This window comes from Phoca vitulina, unplaced genomic scaffold (assembly GCF_004348235.1).
Source record: "Phoca vitulina isolate PV1807 unplaced genomic scaffold, GSC_HSeal_1.0 scaffold37, whole genome shotgun sequence".
Classification (NCBI taxonomy): domain Eukaryota; kingdom Metazoa; phylum Chordata; class Mammalia; order Carnivora; family Phocidae; genus Phoca; species Phoca vitulina.
Window position 1 is genome coordinate 12,515,419 of NW_022589740.1, and position 25,841 is coordinate 12,541,259.

The 25,841-nt window shown below is 41.5% G+C and overlaps 1 protein-coding gene across 3 annotated transcripts; it reads right to left on the bottom strand.

Moving 5' to 3' along the window:
* Positions 1-283: 283 nt before the first annotated feature.
* On the bottom strand, positions 284-11,354 carry ZFAND5 (zinc finger AN1-type containing 5). Of its 3 annotated transcripts, none has more exons than XM_032427532.1 (6): positions 10,801-11,354; positions 6,136-6,295; positions 5,594-5,705; positions 4,873-4,976; positions 2,290-2,415; positions 284-1,574 (listed from the first exon to the last, which is right to left on the bottom strand). In XM_032427532.1, the coding sequence occupies exons 2-6, from the start codon at positions 6,284-6,286 to the stop codon at positions 1,426-1,428; spliced, it is 642 nt and encodes a 213-aa protein (XP_032283423.1). In that variant the 5' UTR covers positions 6,287-6,295; positions 10,801-11,354; the 3' UTR covers positions 284-1,425. The 3 variants fall into 3 exon arrangements, with proteins under 3 accessions (XP_032283423.1, XP_032283424.1, XP_032283422.1); XM_032427533.1 differs by lacking the exon at positions 10,801-11,354 and adding an exon at positions 10,599-10,769; XM_032427531.1 differs by lacking the exon at positions 10,801-11,354 and adding an exon at positions 9,541-10,405.
* Positions 11,355-25,841: the final 14,487 nt, after the last annotated feature.

Here is a 25,841-nt window from a genome sequence, read left to right on the forward strand (position 1 = left end):
ATAAATATGAACTATCTGTACACATCTGCAGATCTAACTCAGAACTAAGGTACATAAAATTGAAAGCAAAACCGAATGCTGTAATTAAAGTAAAAACTAGGACCGAACACTGCAGTAAATCAGAAGTAGTGCCTCGTGTACATACTTAACTATTTACAGATGAAAACAGGCATTACCACAATACTAATCTAACTATACTCATTTATATATAAAAAACACAAGTTTCATACATCACAAAAACCTTCCATTATAACACAGAAGTGATATTACCAGACAAGCATCAGTGAAGTATACTGCCTCTTCTAGTTGTTATTGTACAATGCTGTAGATAATGCAGCCCATGCAATACACCCAAGAACACTAGAGTCCTACACCCAAGTACAATTAATATGATAAAGCAGCCCTCTGCACGTGGTGCTGGATACCACTAAGAAGTCTACTGCAGCCGTGTTGGTTAGGGTTCTCCATGCAGAAGGGTACAGTTACATTAAGAACTGAAGTCTTTAAAAAAGCTTTAAACATTCTTTCTTGAACCAAAACATTCAACAAAAGATGCACATGAAAAATGAACTTTTCAGATACCTTTGCAACTTAAAATTCAGATGCATGTTATTCAACAGAGCTGCTGTATGTAAAAACCGAATGTAGTTTTAATTTCTTCTTGTAAACAAATTAAGCCTAGTGCAGTTCTGTGCTACACAACATTTTTAGCAGTGAGAGTAATGCAGACATCTTCTGGTGCTGGCCAGCACAATACGCTTCAAAGATCGCTCAAAGACCCTGTGGGCCTGATGGCTTTACTCATGATAACCAGTTGCGATGTTTACCTTTCACAGAATGTCTTATTTGACAGCTTTTAGAAGACAAGTTAACCAGGCTTACATATGGCACCAAATACTGGTTTCATGGAAAGGTCTGATCCTCTTTATAGCTTTCCTCCTACTTCCAAAGAACATGTTGTGGAAATTAACAGGGTGAAGTTTAACTATGGTAGAAGTAGACTGCCAGTCCTTTTCTGGTGTACCATTTTTTAAAAAAATACAGGCACATAACACTAGCCAAAGATTATACCTTGATTACATTCCCAAAAGGCAGATATGCTGCAAACATGCAGAGATTTCATGTATTATGTTTGGCACGTGGGAACTAAATTCTGTCCCTATCGTCTGTGTATCTTCAATTTGCTGTGTAGATTTTCATCCAATTTTATTCAGGGGAGGGCATATACATTTTGTAGGGCTGTATCTATCCATTTCTGCCTGTAACAAACACCCAAACATCCTAAAATTTCAATTATAAGACAGACAAGTGTAAAGTAAAACTCTGGAGAACATCAAAGGAAAATGGCCATGCATCTGCTCTTTAATGTTTTCCTACGATATATTAAAATAAAAACAAAGTTTCAGTCTCTTCACAAGTAGTAATTTATATTCTCTGGATTTTTTCAGCCACAACAACTGGATTCTCTTTTCTGATTTTTGCTGCAGCTTCTGCTTTGTAATCATATGGACAGTTGTGCTTGTCAGAGTAACGGTGAAGTCCACAAAACAAATTTCCACATCGGCAGTCAAACCCTGTACACATAAGAGGAAGTAGAGTCACTTGGGAATTTGTAGTAATTAAAAGGAAAGGAAAAAAAAGCCTGTCACTATAGAAAAGGAACCAGATTTTCACGGTTCTCTGCAACATGAAAGAGTCTGCCACTTTAAATTGTGAAAGAGCTTTCAGTCTCTTTTGACATAGTGAGAAATTCAAGTAACTATCCTTCCATAAACTCCTGTAGATATCAGAGTAGAAATTACACAGGCTCTGGAGCCAGACTGACCTGGATGCAAACCTTCCTCCAACGACATATAAACTGGGTAATATTTCCTTAAGTGAAAACTAGGGAAAAGAACCACAGGGTTCTGAGATTTAAAGGGAACAGTTAAAAAGTATTTTAACATTTTCTGCCTGGCTCAGAGATGGTGCTTACTGTTTAGTTCAGCTACCTTCCCCCCAGGAGAACAAAGCAAAGAATCAACAGGGATGAATTTTTATCAATCCAATAAAGCAAAGTAATTCAGAAGGCCTGAAGCTAATAAAGGGTTTTAGAGGATTAGAGACACAAATGGAAATCAAACCCAACTTCTCCCCATTATCCTGCCCTCTTTCTAGTCCACTCTGGAAACTTTCTGTTCCTGAAAGTCAGGCGTTTTCTATGGGTGTTAAGACCAACCCAGTCTCTTAGGGAGCTCCCTATTAAATCCCAGCGATAAAATATGGACGGTCTTGTGTGTTCTGTCATACCTGTAAGGCCAACTTTCTTTCTGCACATAAAACATCTGTTCTTCTTTGGTTTGGGCAACTCAGGAGCTTTTTCTTCACCTTGAGAAGTACTGGGCTGAGAAACTGATGGACTGGGCTGAGTGACAACTGAAAAACAAGGGTGAAAATGAGGTATCTGTCAAGAGTTCACGGGCTGATAATTATTTAAAAAAAAAAAGAAAACATTTAAGAGAGACAGTAAGATTTTTAGTGAAAACATTTATGAAGCCTTTTTTAAAAACACGTGCTCTATGTAGAATCTTCTACTTTAATACCAGAACTTCTTCCAAATCTGAGAATTTCTTGCCAATCAACATATACTCGCTCCTTTAAATGCTGTAAAATGATTACTCCACTCAAATTCCTTTAAACTCACTCTTAACAGCTAGTACTAGGGAACAAAATCCCAAGTTCTAAAGACCTGGGAGATGTTGGTCACATGCCCAGTTCTTCCATACTGCACTTGCCTAAATGCAAATTTCCTAATTAGGGCAGTTCACATTCATTATTACTGAGTAAATAGAAGTTGCCAACTTCTAAGGTACTTGGCTATAAAAAAGTCATTTTGGTTTTATACTGATACAAAAGAAAGACTGTATAGATAAATCCAGCAAATTGCGACAAGTGAAACCTAAATCATTAAGCCCTAATTAACTTCAGATCCCAACATTTTACAATTATCATTTTGCCATTTTAATGAATGCTTTATATGGTCATACGTAGAAGATCTGAAGAGTTCTTAAAAAACTTTTCGAAGTATCAGCAAACACGGTCTTTAGGACTGCTTAAGTACTTGTGAAATTTTGACTATTAAGGAGTCCACAGGCAAAACGAGAATTTTTAATGCACAGCTTTTATTTACTTTGCAATACTTATCTAAACCAGGTGTGGAACTTAGACAATGAGAAATATGATCTACTTTAAAAAAGTCCCTGTTTCTCCACCTAAAAGGGCTTTAAATTTTAATTCATAGAAGACATCAATAAAACTTGTCAATATGAAGATAAAATTACAGTTCACCACATTAAAGCCCACATTACCACTATTTAAAACAAAACACCAAATTTAATTCTACGTTTATAAAATTCAACTATACCAGAAGCCCTGACTTTTAGTATTAATCCAAACCCAAAGAATAGCAAATTAATGTATGCAATGGGCCAGCACTAATGCTATAAGCATAAATCCAAACTCTATAGCAAACTGACAGGTTTCAGGACAGCTCACTCTAAAAATGCTCCCCAAATGTATAACTCATTTGCATTAGTAACATATTCGGTGAGACAAACAGCTTAGTATTAGACTAACGGAATAATATTCTACCTACTACTTATCCTAATAATCTATTATGACAACCTTATTACAGTTTTTCCTGATGGTATGTTGGTAAAGAATCTATGGGAATAGTTGGAGGGGGGGAGGTGACAGCCACTTCTCTGGCTACATCAGAAAACTGAAGAATGACTCCTGGGACATACAGGGAAGAAGGGGAAAATGACTCAGTAAAGGCAAAGAGAACAAACTAGAGTGCCTACTAAGAGAGCATAATAGCAGAGACTAGCTACAAATATAAACCACGAGTACTGTTCCAAGGTCAGAGTAATTTTGTGTAAAAAAAAAAAAAAAACCCAAAAAAAACCCCCAAACAGAAGAAAAGCCTCACAAACACACTAATTTGGTCAGCTTTTTCAGAAGGATTGAACTCATTTCAAAATATTAAATATGTATTGACCTGAACTTAAGAATTTTTACCTTAACTTTACAGATTAACACTGCTGTAATTCACATAAGCTTTGGTATGTGAGGTTAGCAAAAGCCAGCCCCCAAAGCAGATTACATATCCACAAATACAATTTCCCCATAATAAAGTTTTATAATGTGTCCAGTCAACACTGTGTCCCAGGAAATGATGAACTATGTGCCCTGAGGAGTACGGGGCTACGTGCTCCGCGTCCAGCACAGGTGACTCAGAACAAGCCAGTCTCTGGCGACAGGTTGGGCTACAGAAGCAGAGACTCAAAGCGACTCAATGAAAAAAAGGCCTTTCCAGAGTGAGTTTTAAAATCCCACAAACAGGACAGGGATCCTATACTTCTTCAATTTGGAAGTTTTTTTAGTGTTCAACATGTTCTTTGTCCTCAGTATTTTCTACAATATCAAGACTGATACTGCTTTGATATAAAATTTTCTTCATGGCTTTGAGATTTAATCTATATAATTTCCCATTTATAAATAATACTTTCCCTAGTGATTTAAAGATCTTTAAAATATACTGGTAAACTACTTTTTAAGTTCATTAAATTCTTAACATTTCCAGTCCCCAGATTATTAATTTTGCGGATTTGTGGGGTGGGGCTAAGGAGGGGGCATGGGCAGAGAAGAAAGAAGAGTAAAGAGTGACTATTTTACGCTTAAGGGACTTTAAAGACAGTAGTTCTTGCTTGGCCCGTATTTTATGGCTTTCTCTCCAATTTAATCTTTCAATGAGAAGGAAATAATCCCCCCGCCAACACTTTCTCATACTACCAAATCCAGAACAGAACTAGTATGAAACAAAAAGCATACCTGGCTCTGACACCTCTGTTTTCGGGGTAGTTATTTTGTCCTCTCTCGAAATGCTCATTTCTGTCATTTGCTGAGTTACAGGCAAGGCGGCCACAGGCACATTTCTATTTGAGTTCAAGCAAACATTTTTAAAGATGTTAAGGGTACTTCTTTGCAAGGTAAGTTGTCAGTTCAACTTTAAATTATGTATCATTTCCAACACGATCAATGGAGCTAAATACTCTAAAAATTTAAAAGAGTACTGGATGCCCAGCACACATCGTTGAGGATAAAGAAAGCCATGTGATAAATGGCTCATCAATTCCAGGCCACATACTTGGAGAGGTTCCGGTGTTCTATTATAGCCAACTGGGAACTTCTAGCTGTGCCTGTAATTTAAGGGCAAAGGGGCAGCTTTGCCAAAATGCCATGTGTAGCACTCGAACAGAGTCTGCAGAGCCGTACTCTCCACAATCCCTAAACCTCAATTACAGGAAAATAAAAGCACAGCATTCTCAACACAGCATCATGGAGTGTGTTATAATAAACATCTTTATTCAATGACCTATAAGATCATGTATTAAAAGGATCCTGGAATCCCAGATTGTGCAACACAAACAAAGCCAAGGGCATCTGATATATTAACATCCTTATTATATATGAACACTCAGAACAGTACGGATAGCACAGATATCTTTATTTCCTCCTCGTATTATAAAAAGCCTGAAATGGTCGATCTTACCTTGATTTTTCAGACGTGCTGCCAGCAGCACCTTCACAGCTGTTTAAACTAGTGTCTGCTCTCTGCACAGATGCAGAATCTGAGGTAGGACTGTTGGAACCACTAGCTGTTCCTATTTAAAAAAAGGATTTGTAAGAAAGAGCAAGACTACAAACACTCAGTATCAAGACTATTAATAAGTAACAAATACTTGCATTTAATTAGGTTAGTGATTTAAGCATTTTCACTGTGCTGCAGAATCCTACAATTAAGTGAGTATCCAAACAAAAGCATATATGAAAAAGTCACATCCAGTGAACATAAGTATGAAACAAAACCTCAAAAATGAAAATGAAAAAGCTAGAAGATGCTTGTAGATACACAGTCATTCATTCCTGAGGTAGTCGTTTCAAGTACTTGGGCTGATGCTTTAATTTCAAGCTTTTCTCAGGTCTTCTCTCCTTGGGCTCTCAGCATTGATTCTCACAGTCTTAGGCCCCAATTCTTGGTTCTATATTTTCTGTCCACCAGTTCTTCAAATGGGTTTTTCCTTGGAAACTTACCCATTGGGCTCATTCTGCCACTATTCTGCTGCCTCTGAAGATGTTCTTTGTAGCAAACGGAACACATTCCATTTGTCCTAGGATTCCCATAAAAGCCACATCCTGTACTACACAGCATGGGCCCTGGGGTCTGGTTAGTCTCCTGAGCCATATTTTTCTGCTATAAACAAAACAAAAACAAAACTTTATTAATTAGCATGTTACCTAAGTAAAATCACTGAATTAGTATGATAGCCACCAGCATACCTTTGTTACTTCTAAACACCAAGTACGTTTCTAACGAAGGCCCAAATTATGTTAATCATTAACAAGAGCAGGCCAAGAAATAGGACTGTTTTGTTGCTTTTATAAAACAATAGGCATTAAAGAAACCGTCTTTTAACATGATAAATAATGAACCGTAAGGACTTCACAGTCTTTAGGACAAAAAAATTCTATCATTAAACATTAAAATGTATTACTTCACCTATCACCATGATCTTTGTTTCAATTTCTGAAGAGGTCACTCTGCCAGATATCAGAACTACATTTAAATCAATCTGGGCAACTGGCATTCTTAGTCACTTTCTGCTTTCCTGTACTACAGGCAGACCATATCAAATGGTGTTTTTAGCTAAAAATATATAAAATGGAACTTGCAAATGAAAAAAATCTACAATGATCACAATTAAGTATCAACTCTTGATAGCTACTGGTGGTTCTTTAAACTGGTCATATATTGGATGTTGCTCTTAAAGCATTCTTAAAATACCCTGTAACATACTTGGGCCTCACCAGTAATTCAGCAATTCTGCCATGGGGCAGAACAACTGTACTTTAAAAAAACGTTGCACCACCTTTACAGAACACTGAAAAGAGAGCTGGTAGATCATCCAGCCTTTCCTGTTACCTTAGCACCAACAAGCAAAGCTCTTTAAGAATTTAGGGGTCAGCTGCTTATGAAATTCCTTTTAAGTTATGCATTTGAGGTGTGAAATCTGGGTCTGAATACTTTAAAAAGTCAGTGCCCAGAAACCTGCAAATGGACAAATTATCAGCTATAGATTTCTCCAACCAAAGGCTCCATCTATTAAAAATTTTCGCAAGTGCTTGTCTTCCTCACATCAGGAAATGAAACCTTTGAAAGCTCTACTTCAATATGGCAAAGTAAAGCAATGTGAACACACAATCTTTGGTAATTAATATTCAATGCTAGGTTACCAGAAAAAACTTCATACAGCAAGCATACCTTGCTTTTCCAGAAGCCTTTTAAAATTAGCACAAACATGGTTAACGCTATGCTAAACTTAGTAAATTTTCCTAAGTGAAAATACACATAATGCAAAATTTAAACTGTGGAAAGTTTCCATACCACTTTAAAATATGTAGGTACAAAAGGCGTATTTGAGAGCATTTTATCAAAGGGAGATTGTGTACTAGAACTTGTGGTCACTGTCATTTAAATATGCTTAATGCTTACAATGGAGATTACTTATGATTTGTTAAGCTATAAACATTTCAAGTAAGTGCAGGAAAGTACTTCAAGCTAGAGCTTGTCATCTCCTAGAATTTCATATGGCTTTTCCCAACTACCACACAGAATACATTCTTTAGTAAGTTACTAAAAACAATGTTTTAACAAGTATTTAACACTTTTTACCAAGATTAATAAAAAGGGGTTAGAAGACTAATCAATACTGACCTGGCCAGAATCCTGCCAATATTTCCCCAACAGTTAAATGATAGTAATCTTTCCTTTTGTTAGCAAAAAGAAATATTTCAAGCCAGTCAAGCTTATATGGAGGGTGATGGAGAACCACAACTTACTTCAAACAACAGTACTAATTTAGCAGACACGGTCTCTTTAAATAGTAAGTGGAATTTAGCTGACTCATTTTGGAGCAGGGTAGTGTAAATATTTCAACATCACTTATGAAGTTTATTAATAAACATTTTCAGCTGGGTTTTAAAAAATTTTTAATATGTGCAAAAATGCTTCAAATAATGAATTATGTATTTATTTGCATGCCCCCCATGCAATGTGTGGGAATCTACCCTATGCAAAAAGGTCATTCCTTGAAGCCAGCTTAAGAATTGTGCTAGCTCAGTTTCTATACTAACTTCCAGTGTCATCTGACAGTGGCTTTGTAATAGCAAACTGGCCTAAATTTAAGAGTCAACCCACGTTAACATTAGTGCATCCAATTCTTAAAATCTTTTCCTTTATATAAAAAAAGGGGGGGATCTCATCAATGATTTTACCCACTTCGACTTGCCAAGTATCCCACCTTTCCTTCTTCAGAAAACACAACTACTTTCCACTCACTATAAATAGCCTGCAACTGAAACACAAGAGACACCAGGACATTAGTCTTCCACATAGCTTCCCATCTTGTAGATTTTTCCCCCCTAGAAAGCCAGCTTTTAAACGCCATCACATGTGCAAAGCTTGCCTTAATATTTCTCAGAAGCTTAGATCACATGGGCGGGCGCTTCAGCCTGTCACAAGGCTGCAATGTGACAGGCTGAGCTGGATGGAGGCTCTCACATAAAGCCTAGTCAACAGGGGCCTCTGAAATCAGCTTCTATTTATATCTTAGAGCCTGCCAACTCCTACACAACCCCAAGAACTAAGGATGCTGCGTTCATATATCTAATATAATAAGGAAACAAAACAAAAAGATGCCATTAAGGCTACTGCAATTTTTTTTTTTTTAATGTAGAGGGCTAGCAAACAATCTCAAATTCAACTAAGATGCATCATTAATCACTCATGAAGCCAAAACGGTCAGGTTGTTTATAAAAACCAAGCACAGCAGAGAGAGCACCGAGGCAGAAAGAATCCTCATGTTTAAATCCTTCTGCTCAGCAGCAATTTGAGGGAGGGGGTAGTTTGCCAGTAGATGCTGTTTCCCTCCTGCTTGGCACCATTTTAGAAAAATACATCATCATTACTATTTAGTACCTTTAAAGTTTTGTTAGAAACTTGTGCATTCCTGGGTCAGCTCTATCAGATACAGAGGAAATGTTTATTTTTACATTTTGTATAGCTGAAATGTGTATTTTTACAGTTTGTGGCTTCTTCTCATAATTTTTAAGATTTTATTTATTTGACAGAGAGAGAGCACAAGTAGGCAGAGCGGCAGGGAGAGGGAGAAGCAGGCTCCCCGCTGAGTAGGGAGTGGGATGTGGGGCTCGATCCCAGGACCCTAGGATTATTACCCGAGCAGAAGGCAGACACTTAACCGACTGAGCCACCCAGGTGCCCCTAACTCATAGTTTAAAGAAAGCTAAAACCTGGACATGTAACAGAAAAACTCTCTAGCCTCAAATACGAATTAAAAAGACAAACAAAAAAAAGGCTTTTACACTTGTTATTTAGTTTTCAGGTGCGCACGTTAGAAGATGTTAAGAATGCCTACTCACCTGGACTTGAGATCTGAGTTCTAGTCACTAATTTACTTCTAACTAAGCCAGTGACCTTGGGCAAGTCCTTACTCTCCAGATCTCCCTTCTCTGTTTGCCAAAAGGAGACTACTCTGATTTTTGAAGGCTCCTTTCCAGGCTTAATACCGGGCCTGAGATAGAAAATAGGGGAGAACTACAATAAATTCTTTTTTGGGGAAACATTAAAAAAAAACAACCAAACACTTGTTAAGATAAAAATTGCAATATTTTCACCCATTAAGTTCTGAAAGAAAGCCTACTTTTAAAAAGATAAGGAATAAAATAAAATTAGTTTTAATTTCTTTTTTTTTTTAAGTCTGTAAATTACCTGAATGCCAGGTTTAAAACCAGGGGCTCTGTGACCTATATACACTACTTTACCCTAATGTCCTTAGACCAGATTCTTAGGAGGCGTTCAATAGAGGTAACACGGGCCTTTCCTCAAAACAGCTCCACGGAGTGCGTGGAAAGCAAGCAAGAATTTCATGTTCACCAGCCTACATGCATGAAACAAAGGGGAAGGTGCTCCATTTCCTTCATGAAAGGGATCTTGAGCGAAAAACGCAGCGACGCTGGCAAAACTAAAACGCGACGACAGAAGAGCCCCCCCCCCCCCACGTTCCAGCGGATTTCCGAACAAGTCCGGGTCCCACTGGTCCCCCCCATGCCTCCCCACCATGCCCCTCTCTAAGCCGAGGCCTTGCTCGGGAGAGCCCAGCAGGGCCTTCTCCAAAAACCACTGAGTCATGCAGAACAGCAGCTCCGCAGGCCAGGCCGGCCCCGCGCCGACCCCCGACCCTGACCGGCTCCTCCGAGGAGGCGGCGGCGAACTGGGGAGGGAGGGGGGTGCGGCGAGCAGGGGGCCGGGGGTGCGGCCGCCGCCACGGCCCCTTTGTCTCTCCGGGTCCGGCTGCCCACGCCGGGCGCCGCGCAGAAGGCGGCCGGGACCGACGCGAGGAAGGCCCGGAGCCCCCACGCCGGGCATTGTTCTCCGGACCGTGCGGGTGCAGGCGAGCCGGGGGCGCGGGGTGCCGGACCTCGGGCCACGACGACAGGATGACGCCTCCGTCTTTGTGCTTCCTGAGCTGGCGAGGGGGCTCCCCTCCCCCGGAGGCCGCCAGCCGCGGCCCGCTCGGGCTCCGCCAGAGGCCCGAGGCGGCCCGGTGCCCCCCCCCCCACTCCCATCCCCCGGCCGGGCATCAGCCGCCGGGCGCCCTCCCCCAGCTCCGCACCACTCACCCTGCGGGGGCAGGAGTGCAGGAGCCGGGCTCGCGCGCGACGCCGGCGCAGTGGGGCCGGGCCCAGGCCTCCGGGAGGGACGAGCCGGGCACCCTAGAGCGGCCGCCGCGGGCCGTGAGCGGGTCGGAGGCGGAGGTGGCGCTGCCGCCGCCGCGGGGTCCTCCTTTGTTCCTGCAGTAGCACCGAGCGTGGCCGGGACACGCCGGCGCTCGGGAAGTGGGAGGAGGGAAGCGGGGGGGGGGGCAGAGGAGGAGACGGAGGGAGGACCGGAGGCCGCGGCGGCTAACGCTGCCCGCGGCACTCGCCCGTCGTCACCTCACGCCTCCACCGGCGGCGGCCTGGGCCGACTCCGAGGGCGACCAGGACGCGCGCAGGGAGGCCTGGGCGCCGCGAGGGCCCGCCGGTGGTGCTCTCCGTCGCCTCAGCTATGGCCGCGGAAGTTGCGTGGCTCCTGGGAGCAAGCGAGCCCCGAGCCCAGGTGCACACTGGTCCGCGCTCCGTCCGACTGACGCTCTCTCTCCGCCCGGCACTCGGGCAGTGAGGGAAAGAGGGAGGGGGGCGGGGTCTGTGCGTCAGCGAAAACCCCGACGGCGGCGACGGGGAGCGCGGTGACGTCGCGAGCCCGGCGCCCCGCCTCCGGGCCCAGTTCCCGGGTCCGGGAGGCGGGGTCGGGCCCGGCCCCGCTGCCGTCGCACGGAGCCGAGTCACTGGCCCGGTTGTCGGTCCCAGGGTGGAGCTGGAAGGAGCGAGTCCTGTGGAGAATGCGTTTCTATTTTTAACCCGATTGTCCGCCCTCAGCCTTCCTCCTTCCGATTTTCTCGCTCAAGCCCGCTTCTCGCCATCTGAGTTCTCACGCTTTGTCTCGAGCCCTTGGCAGACATTTCCCTTTCCTCCTTACTCCCCTAACCGCCGCCCTCTACCACCCCCCGCCCCGGAGTTAGTAAGAGGGATTCGCCTCGAGAAAAGGAAAATAACTCTTCTCGCCTGCTTAAGAAGCCTCCCGTGCCCCGTGCCCCTGAACCCCCTTTCGGTTCTAAGGTCCAGCCAGAGCATCGCCCGGACGCCGCCGAGAAGCAGCGGGGCAGGCGGCGCTCGCTCGCTCGCTCGCCCAAGGTCACGGGTGGTTGTGCAGAGTCAGGAAACGCCCGGGCCGACTGGCTGCCAGTCCCGGCCCCGGCGTCGCTGTTCGGAACAAACTGTTTTGGCCAGCCTGTAAAATCCCTGGAAATCGACTATTCCAGCAAAGCGTCCTGAACTAGGAGAGCACCAAATGTTCTGCTCAAAACATGGAGCTGAGGGACAAACAAGCTAGACCTGAGGCAAAGACCAGAAAGAGGAGGAGTTGCAGGAGGAAGTTCTACAGAAGGGAGGTATTAGGCAATTGAGAAGTGAGGCACAGGGCCTGACCAGTTAGCAACCGGCGGCGAGTGAACTCACAACACTGAGAACCTTTCCAAAGCACCACCAGCCAAAAAATACCCTGCTTACAGCTGACCTCTCCAGGTGACTTCAGTTCAGAAGAACAAAATACTAAGAAAGTGCTTCTGAAATGTTGTAGTCAACAGTGGCCTACCGAATAAACAGAAATGATGTTTAGGGCTTACATGAGCCACCGTTGGAATGGAGTGAGAGGTCCCTTCAGTGTTTCCCAAACTTCCTGATCAGAGAAATCACCTGGGGTGATGATTGAAAAGATTCCTAGGCCCCTCCCCTGGAGATGCTGTTGGTTGGTCTGGGGTGGAGCTCGGGAATCTGTATTTTTAAGCAGTTCTCCAGGTGATTCTTCTTTGTGGTTTTGTGTAGTTCGGGAGAATGCTATCCTGGCGCCCTGTGCCAAAATTTCCAAATCAAACACTTTTGTGCCACAGTAAGCAGAATACCTGAAACATAACTGAACATTCCCTTTACGATTTAGGGCTATTGCTGTGGTCAATAGACATGGAGTAGTTTCAGTCACGGTTCCCCCGACCACTGGACTTTAGTTCCCTGAATGAGTAAATGAATGAGTAAAAACACAGCAGCTACCATTTACAGACTGTTTTCAGTGCTGAGTTTTCTCCATTTAGGGTCTCATTTAATCTTCACAGCAAGTCACTGAGATAGGTTCTATTATATCCATTTTTACAGGTAATGATTAAAAGGAATAAGTGAACTTCTTGAGGAGCTGAGGGACAGGGAAGCCAAAGAGAGGTGATTTTTACTGAGAACAAAAATAACTTTGGGATTCCTCCCCCCTACCTCCCGAATTTTAGTTATTAAAAAATGAAAAAAGATAATTCCCGAAGAAGCATATTTAGGAAAAACAATAAACCACGAACCAAAGAGTAATAAGGCAAGCTGGTTAATTAATAATGTATTGCATAATATATGTTACGTAGCCCCTTCTGCTAATTCATCCTCTCCACCAATCGTTTGTAATTTTCTCTATGAGACTATTTCAACCAAGAATGTGGGTGGTATTGAACCTAATTTTAGCAAGATTCCCTTCCAGCAACCACCCTAGTTGCTCTCGAAGAATGCCCTACAGACCAGCAGCATCAGTGACACTGTGGCAGCTGTGAGAAATACAAATTCTCAGGCCCCTACACCAGACCTGTGGAATCACAAACTCTGTGGGTTTGTCTAGTGATCTGTGTTTTAAGTCCTCCGTGTGATTCTGATGCACACTCAAGTTTGAGAACCACTTACCCTTACTGTACTATCAGGTGACCTTTCAGATGCTCATACCGTGTGAAGGGAAAGGGTTGAAAAAACCTGTTTTTTCTCATAATATTGGTGTAACAGATTAGGGGATATGCTTCTAAGGAAATTGTTGTTCTTCTAAATTTTCAGGTGGACTTCTAAAGACAAACTATAAAACTCAAAATATTTAAAGGAATGCTCTTAATATAAGTACGCAAAAGGGCTGTCACTCTGTGGTCATCAGAGAAGGCTGAAACCAGCCTCTGGAAACAAGCTATCGGGGAAAATATCAATTTAACCCAAGCTTTCGGGGAAAACAAGCTATCAAAATGTGGGGTCATCAACTAATTGTTCAAAAATACCTTTTGTAGAATTTCATTACATAGGACATACCAAGTGACTGATACTGATCCATTCCTAAGGACTCTTTGAAAATTATTTATTTACTTATTTATTTCCGTAAAAGTGTTTTGCACAACTACATTTTAGGCACCCACTGACTGGGTGCTGAAATATACACTGGTAGGAAAAATTGATCTTACCCTTGTTTTCATGGGCCTTACTGTCATGTTGGGGAGAATGATATTAACAATATTATCATATAAATACATAATTATGAACTGGTAAATATTTGGAAAGAAAGATATAGAATACGATGGGAGCATATAACCAATGACAATGGATACTGAAAACTCGTCCGGTCTGAATTTCGTCACAGCTCACCCCCATCGCCAGTGGAGCCAGGCTTATTTCCTTAAAGTAGTTAACCATAGCAAACTGGTATGTCCTATGAGAAAGTTGGAACACTTTGTATTCTGCTTAAGAATTCAGATAAAGTCATTGCAGTTTTGCTTAGATTTTTCTTTGTAATCTAGGCATGGACCAAAAGAGGGGATTGATGATGATTGGAGAAGAGCAAATGTAATTAAATTTCTTAAAAAGTAGAAAATGACATCCCTTAAAAACAGCAATAAAAGTTATTAGTCCTAAAATATAAAAGACTTGGATATTTTAGCTTGACATATGACTTCCCATTATGGAGACAGGAATTGCTTCTATGGCATTATTGTAATACCCTGTCATGGGTAACTTCATTTTCTCTCCGTGCTGGAGTAGAGCTTGGTGAAGCACAAAGTCTTTGCTAGGGCTTTAAAAATTGGTGCGTATCATTTGATGTTCACATGGTGACCTTGCTCCCTTTCTTTCCTCAGGCCCTTCCAAAATCTCAAAGATTAAAGTAAAGAGACTCAATTTTATTTTTATTATTTTCAAAATGATTGGCTGAAAGGATTACAATATTGTATTTAGAGCAAATCAACTAATTAAAAAATTTGGAGTATGACACAGATTATTTAATTATGATTTTTTCCTCTTTAATCATTGATAATTAAATCATAATTAAAATATCAGTGAATCCAATAATAGATGGGTTTTCAACCCAGCTCAACAAATGGTTGGCTAATTTTTTCCCTTAAGGAATGGATAAAGCAAGTAGCAATTTAATTATTGTAAAGAACTTTTGGTAATTTTAAAACCATACTCATTTTTAATGAAAACAACTTGATCAAAGAATCTTCAAATAAATAGTCATGGATATCTTACCTGATGAGAAAAGACTTTCAAACACAATCCAGATACTGTCAGCATAGCTGTAAACAATTTTTAAGACTATTTAAATAAACAAAAGCCTTTATTTGTATAAATCAAGAACTGAAGGTGAAGTAAATTGATGAATTAATACATATATGTATTTTGCTGTAGATATCACCTTTTAAGATACACACAAGGTACTTTGGTCTCAAGATTTCAAGAAATCTTTGTGAGTGAACAAACTAGGGATGGATGTTAACTATGAATCTCAGTAATCAGCTCTGGGATTGACTTTGAAACAACACTGTGAAGCAGATCATAACTTGAGCTCATGGGTGGTAGATGGGCCGGAAAGTCAGGAACCAGGAGGGTAATTTGGCGAGAGCCCAGCAACTGGGACGTATAAAGCTCTGGCAATGGGCAGTTGGCACTAAGGTCCTAGATATCACGCAACAGAAGAATATCACAGAAAGCAGGTGGATACCATTGGGGAGGTCAGGATTCAGGCAGAAGACGGACCAGAGAAGTGGGTAGGGTGGGCCCTTGTCCTGGAGGAATGCAAGTTCTAGGCAGAGAGCCAAGGCAAGTATCTTATGTTTGTGTTATGTTTTTCCATTTACAATGTATGTTCGAGTGCATTAATTCGATAAATTCTCACAACAGTCCATTGATCTAGGTATTCCCATCTTTCCTTTTGCAAAGGAGTTCACTGAGGCTCAGGGCAAAGTCATGTGTCCTGTCCAATGTCATGTACCTAGTAACAGTCAGAGCTGGGAAATTTAATCCTAGCCTCTGTCTTCTGGTTCAGTGTTCTGTGGCCTCTCTAGGAGCATTTCCCCTTTTAATTTATGTCATAATTATATTTCCCCTTATAATGTGAACCACCCTTTTACATCTTGTACATCACTCATCTCAGAATTATGACCTTAATAGAAACTCTGATTAGATAGTGTCTTCCTACCTAACAGGCAACTCCTTCCAAATCCGTTTGGTTCCGTCTTCTCTGACCAACTTCTAAATGTAGCATTCCTTAAGTCTACTTCTTGAGCACTCTTTGTTTCTCTATTGAACATAGTCTCAGAGTGGTTTCACTCACTTCCACAGATTTAAATGATATCTGTACTCATTCCTTGGCTTACAAATGCTTGATTTATGAATTTTTTATTTACAAAGATATTTATATCTGTTTTAAAATTTTATATATAAACACTTCTCAATTTATTTTATTTTTTTTTTTAAAGATTTTATTTATTTATTTGAGAGAGAGAGAATGAGAGAGAGCGAGTACATGAGAGGGGGGAGGGTCAGAGGGAGAAGCAGACTCCCTGCCGAGCAGGGAGCCCGATGTGGGACTCGATCCAGGGACTCCAGGATCATGACCTGAGCCGAAGGCAGTCGCTTAACCAACTGAGCCACCCAGGCGCCCAACACTTCTCAATTTAACCCAGGACATTTCTTTTTCCAAACTAAAGGTATGCTATGTCATTGGAAGAGAAATTCATAATTAGCCACTACTATTGTTGAATCGTGAATAAATGGGAGGACCTAGGCATAGGGATGGGTGTATATTTATTCCTTGTGGATCTTGTCTCCAAAGTGTCCAAGATAAAGTTAAAGCCTTGGAATCCCAGAGCAGGTGCTTTGGTTATTGGTATATGTCTGATTTAAGTCCTTTCTGTATTGTAATTTACAACATAGTGACCAGCTTTAAATGTGAAACGTACAAATATGTAGAGAAAAATTTTTTGTTTTATGGTAAAATTAAAAGTGATGAAACAGGGGCGCCTGGGTGGCTCAGTCGTTAAGCATCTGCCTTCGGCTCAGGTCATGATCCCAGGGTCCTGGGATCGAGCCCGGTATCGGGTTCCCTGCTCAATGGGAAGCCTGCTTCTCCCTCTCCCACTCCCCCTGCTTGTGTTCCCTCTCTCGCTGTGTCTCTCTCTGTCAAATAAATAAATAAAATCTTAAAAAATAAATAAATAATAAATAAATAAAAGTGATGAAACAAATTGAAGCAGGATAGAGAAATAAAAAAACATTACTTTTGTCCATTAACTGATTGAATAATATAAAATTGGAAAAGAATCTGAAATTGTTAATTCTTAATAGCACACTATCACTGAAATGTGTCTAAGGCTACACCCAAATTGTCTGAGGATTTCCTGAACCTTTTGATGCTGGATAAAATGCTGCTTTGAGCTTCCTAATTATATAGCAGAAGGTGATGTCTTTGAAGACCTCAAGAAGGCAATTGAAGAGGGAGCCCAGGGGACAAAAGAATAGGAATAGAGTTCAATGGACATCCCAGAAGGTTTCAGAGATATGAGAAGAGTTTAGTCTTAGAGTAAATTCTAGACTGCAACTGTGGACCACGAGTTGGTTAGCAATGACACAAAGGAACTTCAGAAGAAATTCAGCACCCATCATTATTGTTGTCTTTGAAGGAGGTTGAGCTCTTGGGGAAACAATTCCCCTAAAATCCAATGCTCTCTTGTACATTTCATTGGATGTAGAAGGATGCTCTAGATCAGTCTCCTTCAGCTTTCTGAAGATCGAAGAATAGATTGCTTTGTCAGCAGCTGCCTGCAGAGAACTGAAGATCACCTGCTGCAATGGTTCTGGTGGGAAGAGGTGCTGATACTCGAGGGGCACTTGTGGCTTCTCCTCTCGTCCAGTTCCTTCCTTTCAAAAAGACGTCTCTGGGGGCCCCTGGGTGGCACAGTCGGGTAGGCGCCCAACTCTTGTTTTGGCTCAGGTCATGATCTCAGGGTCCTGGATCAGGCTCTTTGCTCAGCATGGAGTCTGCTTGAGATTCTCTCTCCCTCTCCCTCTGCCCTTCCCCGCCAGATAAATAAATCAATCTTAAAAAAATAAAAAGACTTCTCTTCCCTCATTCTTTTCTAGCTAAGAGGTTAAAAAGCATGCTTCATTTTTAGCAGCCTTCAGAAGGAGAAGATGAAATGAATTCCTACAGTAGGGGTTAGATTCAACCAGATGACTTCTACAGCCCCTGGCAATGATAAGACCCCATGATTTCTCTGAGTGCATATTTGAATGAATAGATTTCTGTTCATTTAATGTTTTAAAAAGTTCTATTCTTTTATAATCACTTGGCCTTACAATTAAAGTAGAATTTTTAAAGTGAGTAAAAAGCCAGAAATTCAAAATAAATTAATTTAAAAAAATGAAAACCAATACAGCAATGTAACTGCATAAGGATTAAAGGAACTATATAAGTTGCAGGCAAATCATATTTAATATTTATTTTGTACTTAATTTGTGTTTTTCTATAACTTATATTTAATCCTTGTGATAATCCTTTGAGGTAGTGATGATTATGTTCTTGGACAGAGACAGAGTGGGGAACAAGGAAGTAAGTAATATATATATCTAAAATCACATGTTATATTGAAGAGTGAAATCAAGTCTGCTCAGTCTGATTCTAAAACTTGAGTTCTTTCCAGTGCAGCAAGTGCCTTTCCTAAACTAGTCATAGTTACTTGGAATGAAACCTAGAGGGTCTTCTTGAGCTCTCCACCCAGCATATTCTAGACAGCATTTTCAGCATTCAGGTTCTGTGCTCATACCAATAATAGAAAAGTCTCTATATCTGTGCTCACAAGGTAGCCCATTCCAACCTCCCTAGAATCGTGATACAGGATTTAATCCAGATTATTACCATTATCTAGTTTGCAAAGACCTCAAAAAAAATGTAACTTCAGTGTTCTATTTAAACATAGTCCCTGATTATTAAGATGACATGGTTAAAGACCAAGTGGTTAAAAACAGCTAACAACTTTTATTTTTAAAGAACTTATTGACAAATCATGTTCAACAGTGTGACTATTTCTTTCATTTGTACTCGGGTGCAGCCCTGTTGACTCTTTATTACAGTCAACTCTCATTATCAGTTAGTGAATTATATGCCATACACCTCATCTACAGTAACCTGGATATTGTGCTGCGTACAGCAAATTTGTTTTGGAAGGATGTTGGGGATGAGGGAGAAGGAGGAGGGACAAAACAATAACAAAAGAATTTTGGGGTGGAGTTCTTTCCTACAGCTGTTTTATTATGCTATTTAAAAAATTTGTAAGTATTAATCATATATGGATATATTCTTTTTGTATAAAGTTTAAGCAACATATGATTTTAATCTAAAAGTGAGTCTCCTATTTAAGCCTCCCAAACCATTCTCCGCTTTCCAGAGATAATCCTTAGGTACGTATGCGTCTACCCCTAAAAACCTGTTTTTATGCATTCATGTACTTATACACATATAGAGACGTATCTGTGATTTGTTTACATATGCGGAATTATGCGACATGTATATATATATATAGCTCGGCAACAGTATGCCTTGGGGATCTTTTCATGTCAGTGCATAAGAATCTACCTTATTCATTTTAACAAATTCATTTAACAAATTGCTGTGTGTAACACAAGTATGTTAATCATTATCCTACTGGTGGATATTCAGGTTGTTTGCATTTCTTAACTATGATAAATAATGCCGACAAGAGCAGTAACTTATTCTGAAAATGCAGTGTATTAATACTAATTATTTGCATTTTGAAAACTTTTTTTTAAAGATTTTATTTATTTATTTGACAGAGAGAGACACAGCAAGAGAGAGAACACAAGCAGCGGGGAGTGGGAGAGGGAGAAGCAGGCTTCCCGCGGAGCAGGGAGCCCGATGTGGGGCTCCATCCCAGGACCCTGGGATCATGACCTGAGCTGAAGGCAGACGCTTAACGACTGAGCCACCCAGGTGCCCCCTTGAAAACGTTTTTTATATGAACTATATATATATATGACTATGCTCAAATGTCAGTCCTTGTGGGTAGAATTAATTTTTAAGAAAGTAGATAAATCTTATTGATTAACTGATGACCATGTGTCCTTTCTTTCTCTTTTTCTCCTTCCCTCCCTCCCTCCCTCCCTTCCTCTTTCTTTCTTTCTAACTTTGGGAAAGATATATGTAAGGTGTTCAAGATTCACTAAGAGAGCAACTATGATTTGAAGTTCTGCATCATTTTCCCTCCTCCATTAGCTAACGATCATAATGATAATAGGTAGCATTTGTTAGGCACTGATTAAGTACCAGGTTTTGTTGTAGGCACCTTACACACATTAATATTAACCTAATTGGTTCTCATAGGAGAATTAAGAAGTAGGCACAATTATTATGCCCGTTTTGCCAATGTTGGACGTTATCAGAGGTTATCCTGGTACCAGACAAATGAGAGGATGTCCACGTGGTCACCTCCGAGGCCCAGACAGGGATGCCTTACCCCTGGGGGTAAAAGGCAATGGTGCAGCTTCCCTGGAGGCCCAGTGACCACAGCTCCCAATCAAGAGCTGCTCCATACTCCCTGGGGATCCAAGTTAGGGTGATCCAATCTTCTGCTTTGCCTGAGACTTTCCCAGTTTTAGCACGAAAAGTTCTATGTCCCAGTCAACCCCTCAGTCCTGGGCAAACCTAGATGGTTTAGTCACCCTAGTCTGAGTAGTGTTTGTTTTGAGGAAAAGCTGGGGAGAATATATCTGGAGCAGGTGGGCAATAGCCGAGTCTCATGGTCATCAAGGAGTTTTACAGGACCGTCACTGTGAACTACTGGCAGTGAACATCTTTTTATAAACCCAGCTGTATAAATGGTAAAGTCAAAGCTGCTGACTTTCTCTCTCCATAGGGTCCCTCCTGTGTCATACGAAAGGATGAAAAAAGGGAAGAGGCCTACCACCTGGGTTGCATTCTAAGATATCAGAGCATAAAGGATGCTGAAGAGGGACCAAACTACACAAACTCCCCAACAGCAAAAAAGACCCCAGCAGAACTCCCTCTTCTTTTTGGCTTTTAATATCAGGCGATATAAATGCAATATTCTGTCTCTACCCATAATAAGCCTACAAAATATCTTTTGTATTTTTTTAAGATTTTATTTATTTATTTGACAGAGAGAGACACAGCGAGAGAGGGAACACAAGCAGGGGGAGTGGGAGAGGGAGAAGCAGGCTTCCCGCGGAGCAGGGAGCCCGATGTGGGGCTCGATCCCAGGACCTCGGGATCATGACCTGAGCCGAAGGCAGACACTTAATGACTGAGCCACCCAGGCGCCCCGTAGGCCTACAAAATATCTTATTCTTCCTTGTTTCAACTGCAGTCAACAGTCTTAGCTACTGCATTATCTATGTTGCAAAGATTTAGGGCTTTTGTATGTTTGTGTGTGTGACCTGGAATCAACCTCATTATAACAAAGCTGAAATGTCCCTTTAAGAAAAAATTTTCAGAGCAAAGATTGCATTTTTTTCCCCCTTGAACAGTCTGACAATCTTGATATATTTAGAGTTGCAAACAGAATGACTTTTTTTTGTTGTTAACTCAGTCACAAATTGCAAAGGGGATCAGAAAACCAGGAATCAGTCATGTTTCTTGGCAGATGGTGGGTGCCAGGGGAGGGAACGATGGAACTCTGGCCATCCTTACAAAAAGAAACACAAGACGTGGGCCTGTTTGGTAAGATTTTATAAAGCCTGCCATAAAAATGACCTCATTTGAAAATTGCTTCACCTAAGATATTATGCTAAAAATGGCCTGCTCCCAGAAATACAAATAAAAGAGGCGGCCAATTTTCACCTCTCAACACCAGTTTAGCTCTGGAATTGTGCTTAACACAGCACCAAGTAGCTGAGTGAGTGACATCGTTGACCAAAACTGTGCTTGACACAAGCTCAGGGGTAAGTAGGAGGCCTTCAATTTTGCAACAATTTGTTTCTTTTCTGATTTAATACAAAAAGCGGTTTTTATGCATCAAGGAATCTAATCTATTAACAACATTTCTCCTTCGCCAGTCACCACTTTCCTTAGAACATGCCAAACTATGTAATCTGAGTAACGAGAACATCAGAAACAGACTTTGGGGGATATAGTGAGAGATGTGGCCCTGAAAACACTGGGGACACTTTGTCCCCGAGGCGGGGATCACTAGGGAGGGAAACGATGCTCTGCATAAAAGGCAGGATGTTCTGAACTCTTAGCAAACAAAAACATCACAAAATTTGCCACCTCAGACTTTCTGATGGAAGAACAAAGAAATCAGATAGACCCTTTAATGTGTTCTCTTTACTAAAACAGTGGACATTCTGATCCTCTCCCACATATATTTATTGAACCTCTATCTCATCCCCAACTGGCAGCCGGCCCCCGCGGGGCAACTTGAAGGGTGAGCTGGCCTCGACCCCAGAGGAGCTGGCATCTCCTGACCTCGTCCTCTCCTGCTCTCACTCTCATTACCTTTCCAGCTACTCTGGCTTCCTTGCTCTTCCTCAAACACGCTGAGCACTCCCTTGCCTCAGTGCCTTTCCACCTACTGTTTCTTCCGTCTGAACAGCTCTTGTCCCAGACATCTCACTTTATTTACTCCCTGATTAAAAGTCACCCTCACGAGGGAGGCCTTCTGTGACCCAGCAGCTAAGAGAGCATGCACGCACACACACACACACACACACACACACACACACACACACACACACATCTATACCCTTTTACTATTTCCTTATCCTATCTTACTTTTCTTCATATACATTTTCTTATCATATCAAAATTATACATAGTTTTGTTTCTTTATGTCTTTATTAAGTGTCTTCCCTTGTTATCATGGAAGCTCCATGAAAGCAGAAAATTCATCTCTTTTGTTTACTGCTATACCCCAGCACTTCCAACGGCATCTGGCATCTCCGAGATACGCAGTGAATAATTGTGGACTGATGATTGAGTGAGGCAGTCAAATAGGCTGCTCTATTATTCACACCCAGGAGCCTGGTCTAACTCAGTGTTTTTTATGCTTTGATATCCTGAAGATCATGAATCACATTCTAAGTTACTTCAGAAATCTTCAAGGTCAATAGTTTTATTCTGTGTCCAGCAAAAGACTGAGAGCATGAGGGAGGGCAAATGATGAGGCCTCTGTGTCTCCCCAGCCTCTTCTCCTGTCTCCTTCAATTATGACCCCGTGGTTAGCAGTTTTAGATAGTGGGCTTCCACGAAAGAGTTCTTGTAAAGATAGGATCGCCTAAGTAAAAAAATAGCAAACAAACAAACACCAGAAAACAACAACAACAAAAAAGAAAACCACCATTTGAGGGAATTAGGGTGAGGGATGTTCATTCTCTGCCTCTACACTTCTATCTGTATTCCTTAGGAACTTGGAAGAAGGGTATATGATCTTGGTGAGTGAGTCAGCTGGAGTCTTATGGAGGCTCAACTTACCTCAAGACAGAACCTGGAGAGAGCCCTAAAAGAAATGCAGAGATTCATGTTTTAACTATTTTAGAAAATAATCTTGAAAGGTAGTACGATGTTTGGAAATTTTTTCTCTTCATCACTTTATATTTCAGTGTTAGAGAAGTTAAGTCAAACACAAGTCTTTGTTAACACAGGCAAGGTCTTTCCTGAAGAGTCCTTATTTTGGGAGATCAAATTTGCATCGTTCACAGGGAAACTGTTAGAAAAACAACAGCACCTAAGACTTAAACAATAAAAAATTGTTTGGATTCTTACCAGTTGTCCACTGTTGACTGCTGAAATGGACAGCTGTGAGCTCTGTGCTCAGACTTTTCACATGGCTTACATGTCCTTGGGGGGATCCTACAGTTATCATTTAAACAAACATATCTTTGTTGTGTTGAGAGAGGCATCTAATTTCGTTCTGTTGGAGTGATGTGATCTTGGGTTTGTGCTAGGCAATGGGGAGTATTTAGTACAGTTCCGAACGCTGTAGGGATGAAGATTCTCACTGTCTTTGGCAAGTAATGTCAATAACTGGCTAAAGGGGAATGAATGCATCGGCCGCCTATTTGGCAACACCGTGTGCCTAGCACTGTGGGCTCAGTCCTCCGGGGGGACTTTGAAGAAATATGAGATCATCCCCATAATCCTGTTGCTGCTGCCTTCATGGCAGAGTCAACCTTGCTAGAAGAGAAGGCTCTTCACTTGTTTTTAATTACTTTGCTAAACACTGGCTCTTGAACTTCAGCTCTGTCTCAGCAGATCTGTTTTCTCTAGGAGATGCTCTACTGCCTTCAGACTCTCTCTTTGGTGTATTTTTTTTTTAAAGATTTTATTTATTTATGAGAGAGAGAGAGAGAGCACGAACAGGGGGAGGGGCAAAGGGAGAGAGAGAAGCAGGCTCCCCACGGAGCAGGGAGCCCGATGCGGGGCTCAATCCCAGGACCCTGGGATCATGACCTGAGCCGAAGGCAGACTCTTATGAGCCACCCAAGCGTCCCTGTAGTGTATATATTTTTTAAGATTTTATTTTTATTCATTTATTTGAGAGTGGGAGGAGGGGCAGAGAGAGAGGGAGAGAGAGAGAATCTCAAGCAGACTCCCCCACTGAGCGCAGACCCTGACGTGGGGCTCGATCTCACAACCCTGAGATCATGACCTGAGCCGAAATCAAGTCAGACGCTTAACCGACTGAGCCACCCAGGTGCCCCTCTCTTTAGTGTATTTTGTGCACGCCTTCAACATACCAGTCTTCCTACAATAGAAATAGATTTCCAGCTCACTGGACTGCACGCTAGGTCTGGTCTAGAGCTTATTCTATTGACAAATAGTACTAACACTTCTGCCACAGAATGGTGGTGGGGATCAACTTTTATTATTTTACCTATTTTATTATGTACTCCTCTCAGTAATGAAAACCTTCAAAGACTACCTCTTGCCTATGGAATAAAGCCCACATGCATCAATCAGTCTGTTGTAAGAGGCCCTCTCTCTTGTGGCCTTTCCCCACGTCTGCCATGTAGAACCTCTTTTCAGGCAACCCAGCCTTTTCACAATTCCTGGAACAAAGCCTTACTTTGTCTATCTGTAACCTCCGTGAAGGCAGTTGCCTTTTCTAGGAATGCCCTTCCACTTATCTTAGGCAACTGAAACCCTACTCATTCTTAAAGACTCAACTGCGTACTGTTTCTCATTAGTTGGCATCAGGCTAGTGTCCCCGGTTATACCCAAGAACGTATTGTGGGTATACGGGTACCCGTATGATCTCCAAACAGGAGCTTTCCGAGTGAAAGGACCAGGTCTAACTGATGTTTTTTAATTCTTTAAAGTGCTTTGAATATCATCGGCGTTGAATGTATAGTCGCTGAGGGCGAGGATAAGTGAATAAACTCAGAATTAGGAATTCGTCTTATACACCTTTTTTGAGGTTCTATGATTATGTTTATCTATCTGGTGGAAGCCTTGGGAAATTCAGGTGATTTTGTGTGATGCTGTTTTTTTTTTTTTTTTCCTTATCCTTGTCTGGAGAAAGATGATCACAAGATGTAACTCCTCCCCCCCCCTCCCCGGCCGAAGAATTCACAAACCTCCCCTGGAGAATGTCATCATTTGGAGAATGTATTTTATTTTCTATTTACTTTGCAATCTAGAATGTTCTTTCATGACTGTTATTTCTTTTCAGTCTCATGACAGTGGTGAGACACGTGTGTTCTTTCTGCTTATAGATGAGACACTTATGACTCAGACAAGTTTAGTAACTCAATCAAGTTATGGGGACAACAAAAGCAGAGCCAGGCATCAAACCTGGGTCTCCTGATGCCAAAGGCAGTGTTCTCTCTTCTATACCACAGCTGCCATCTGGAACCTGGCAAGAGTTTATACTTTATTTCTATTGTTTCTCCTCAGAAAAGAACAACTTTGAAAATATATTTTAAAAATAAAGTCACTGGGGCGCCTGGGTGGCTCAGTTGGTTAAGCGACT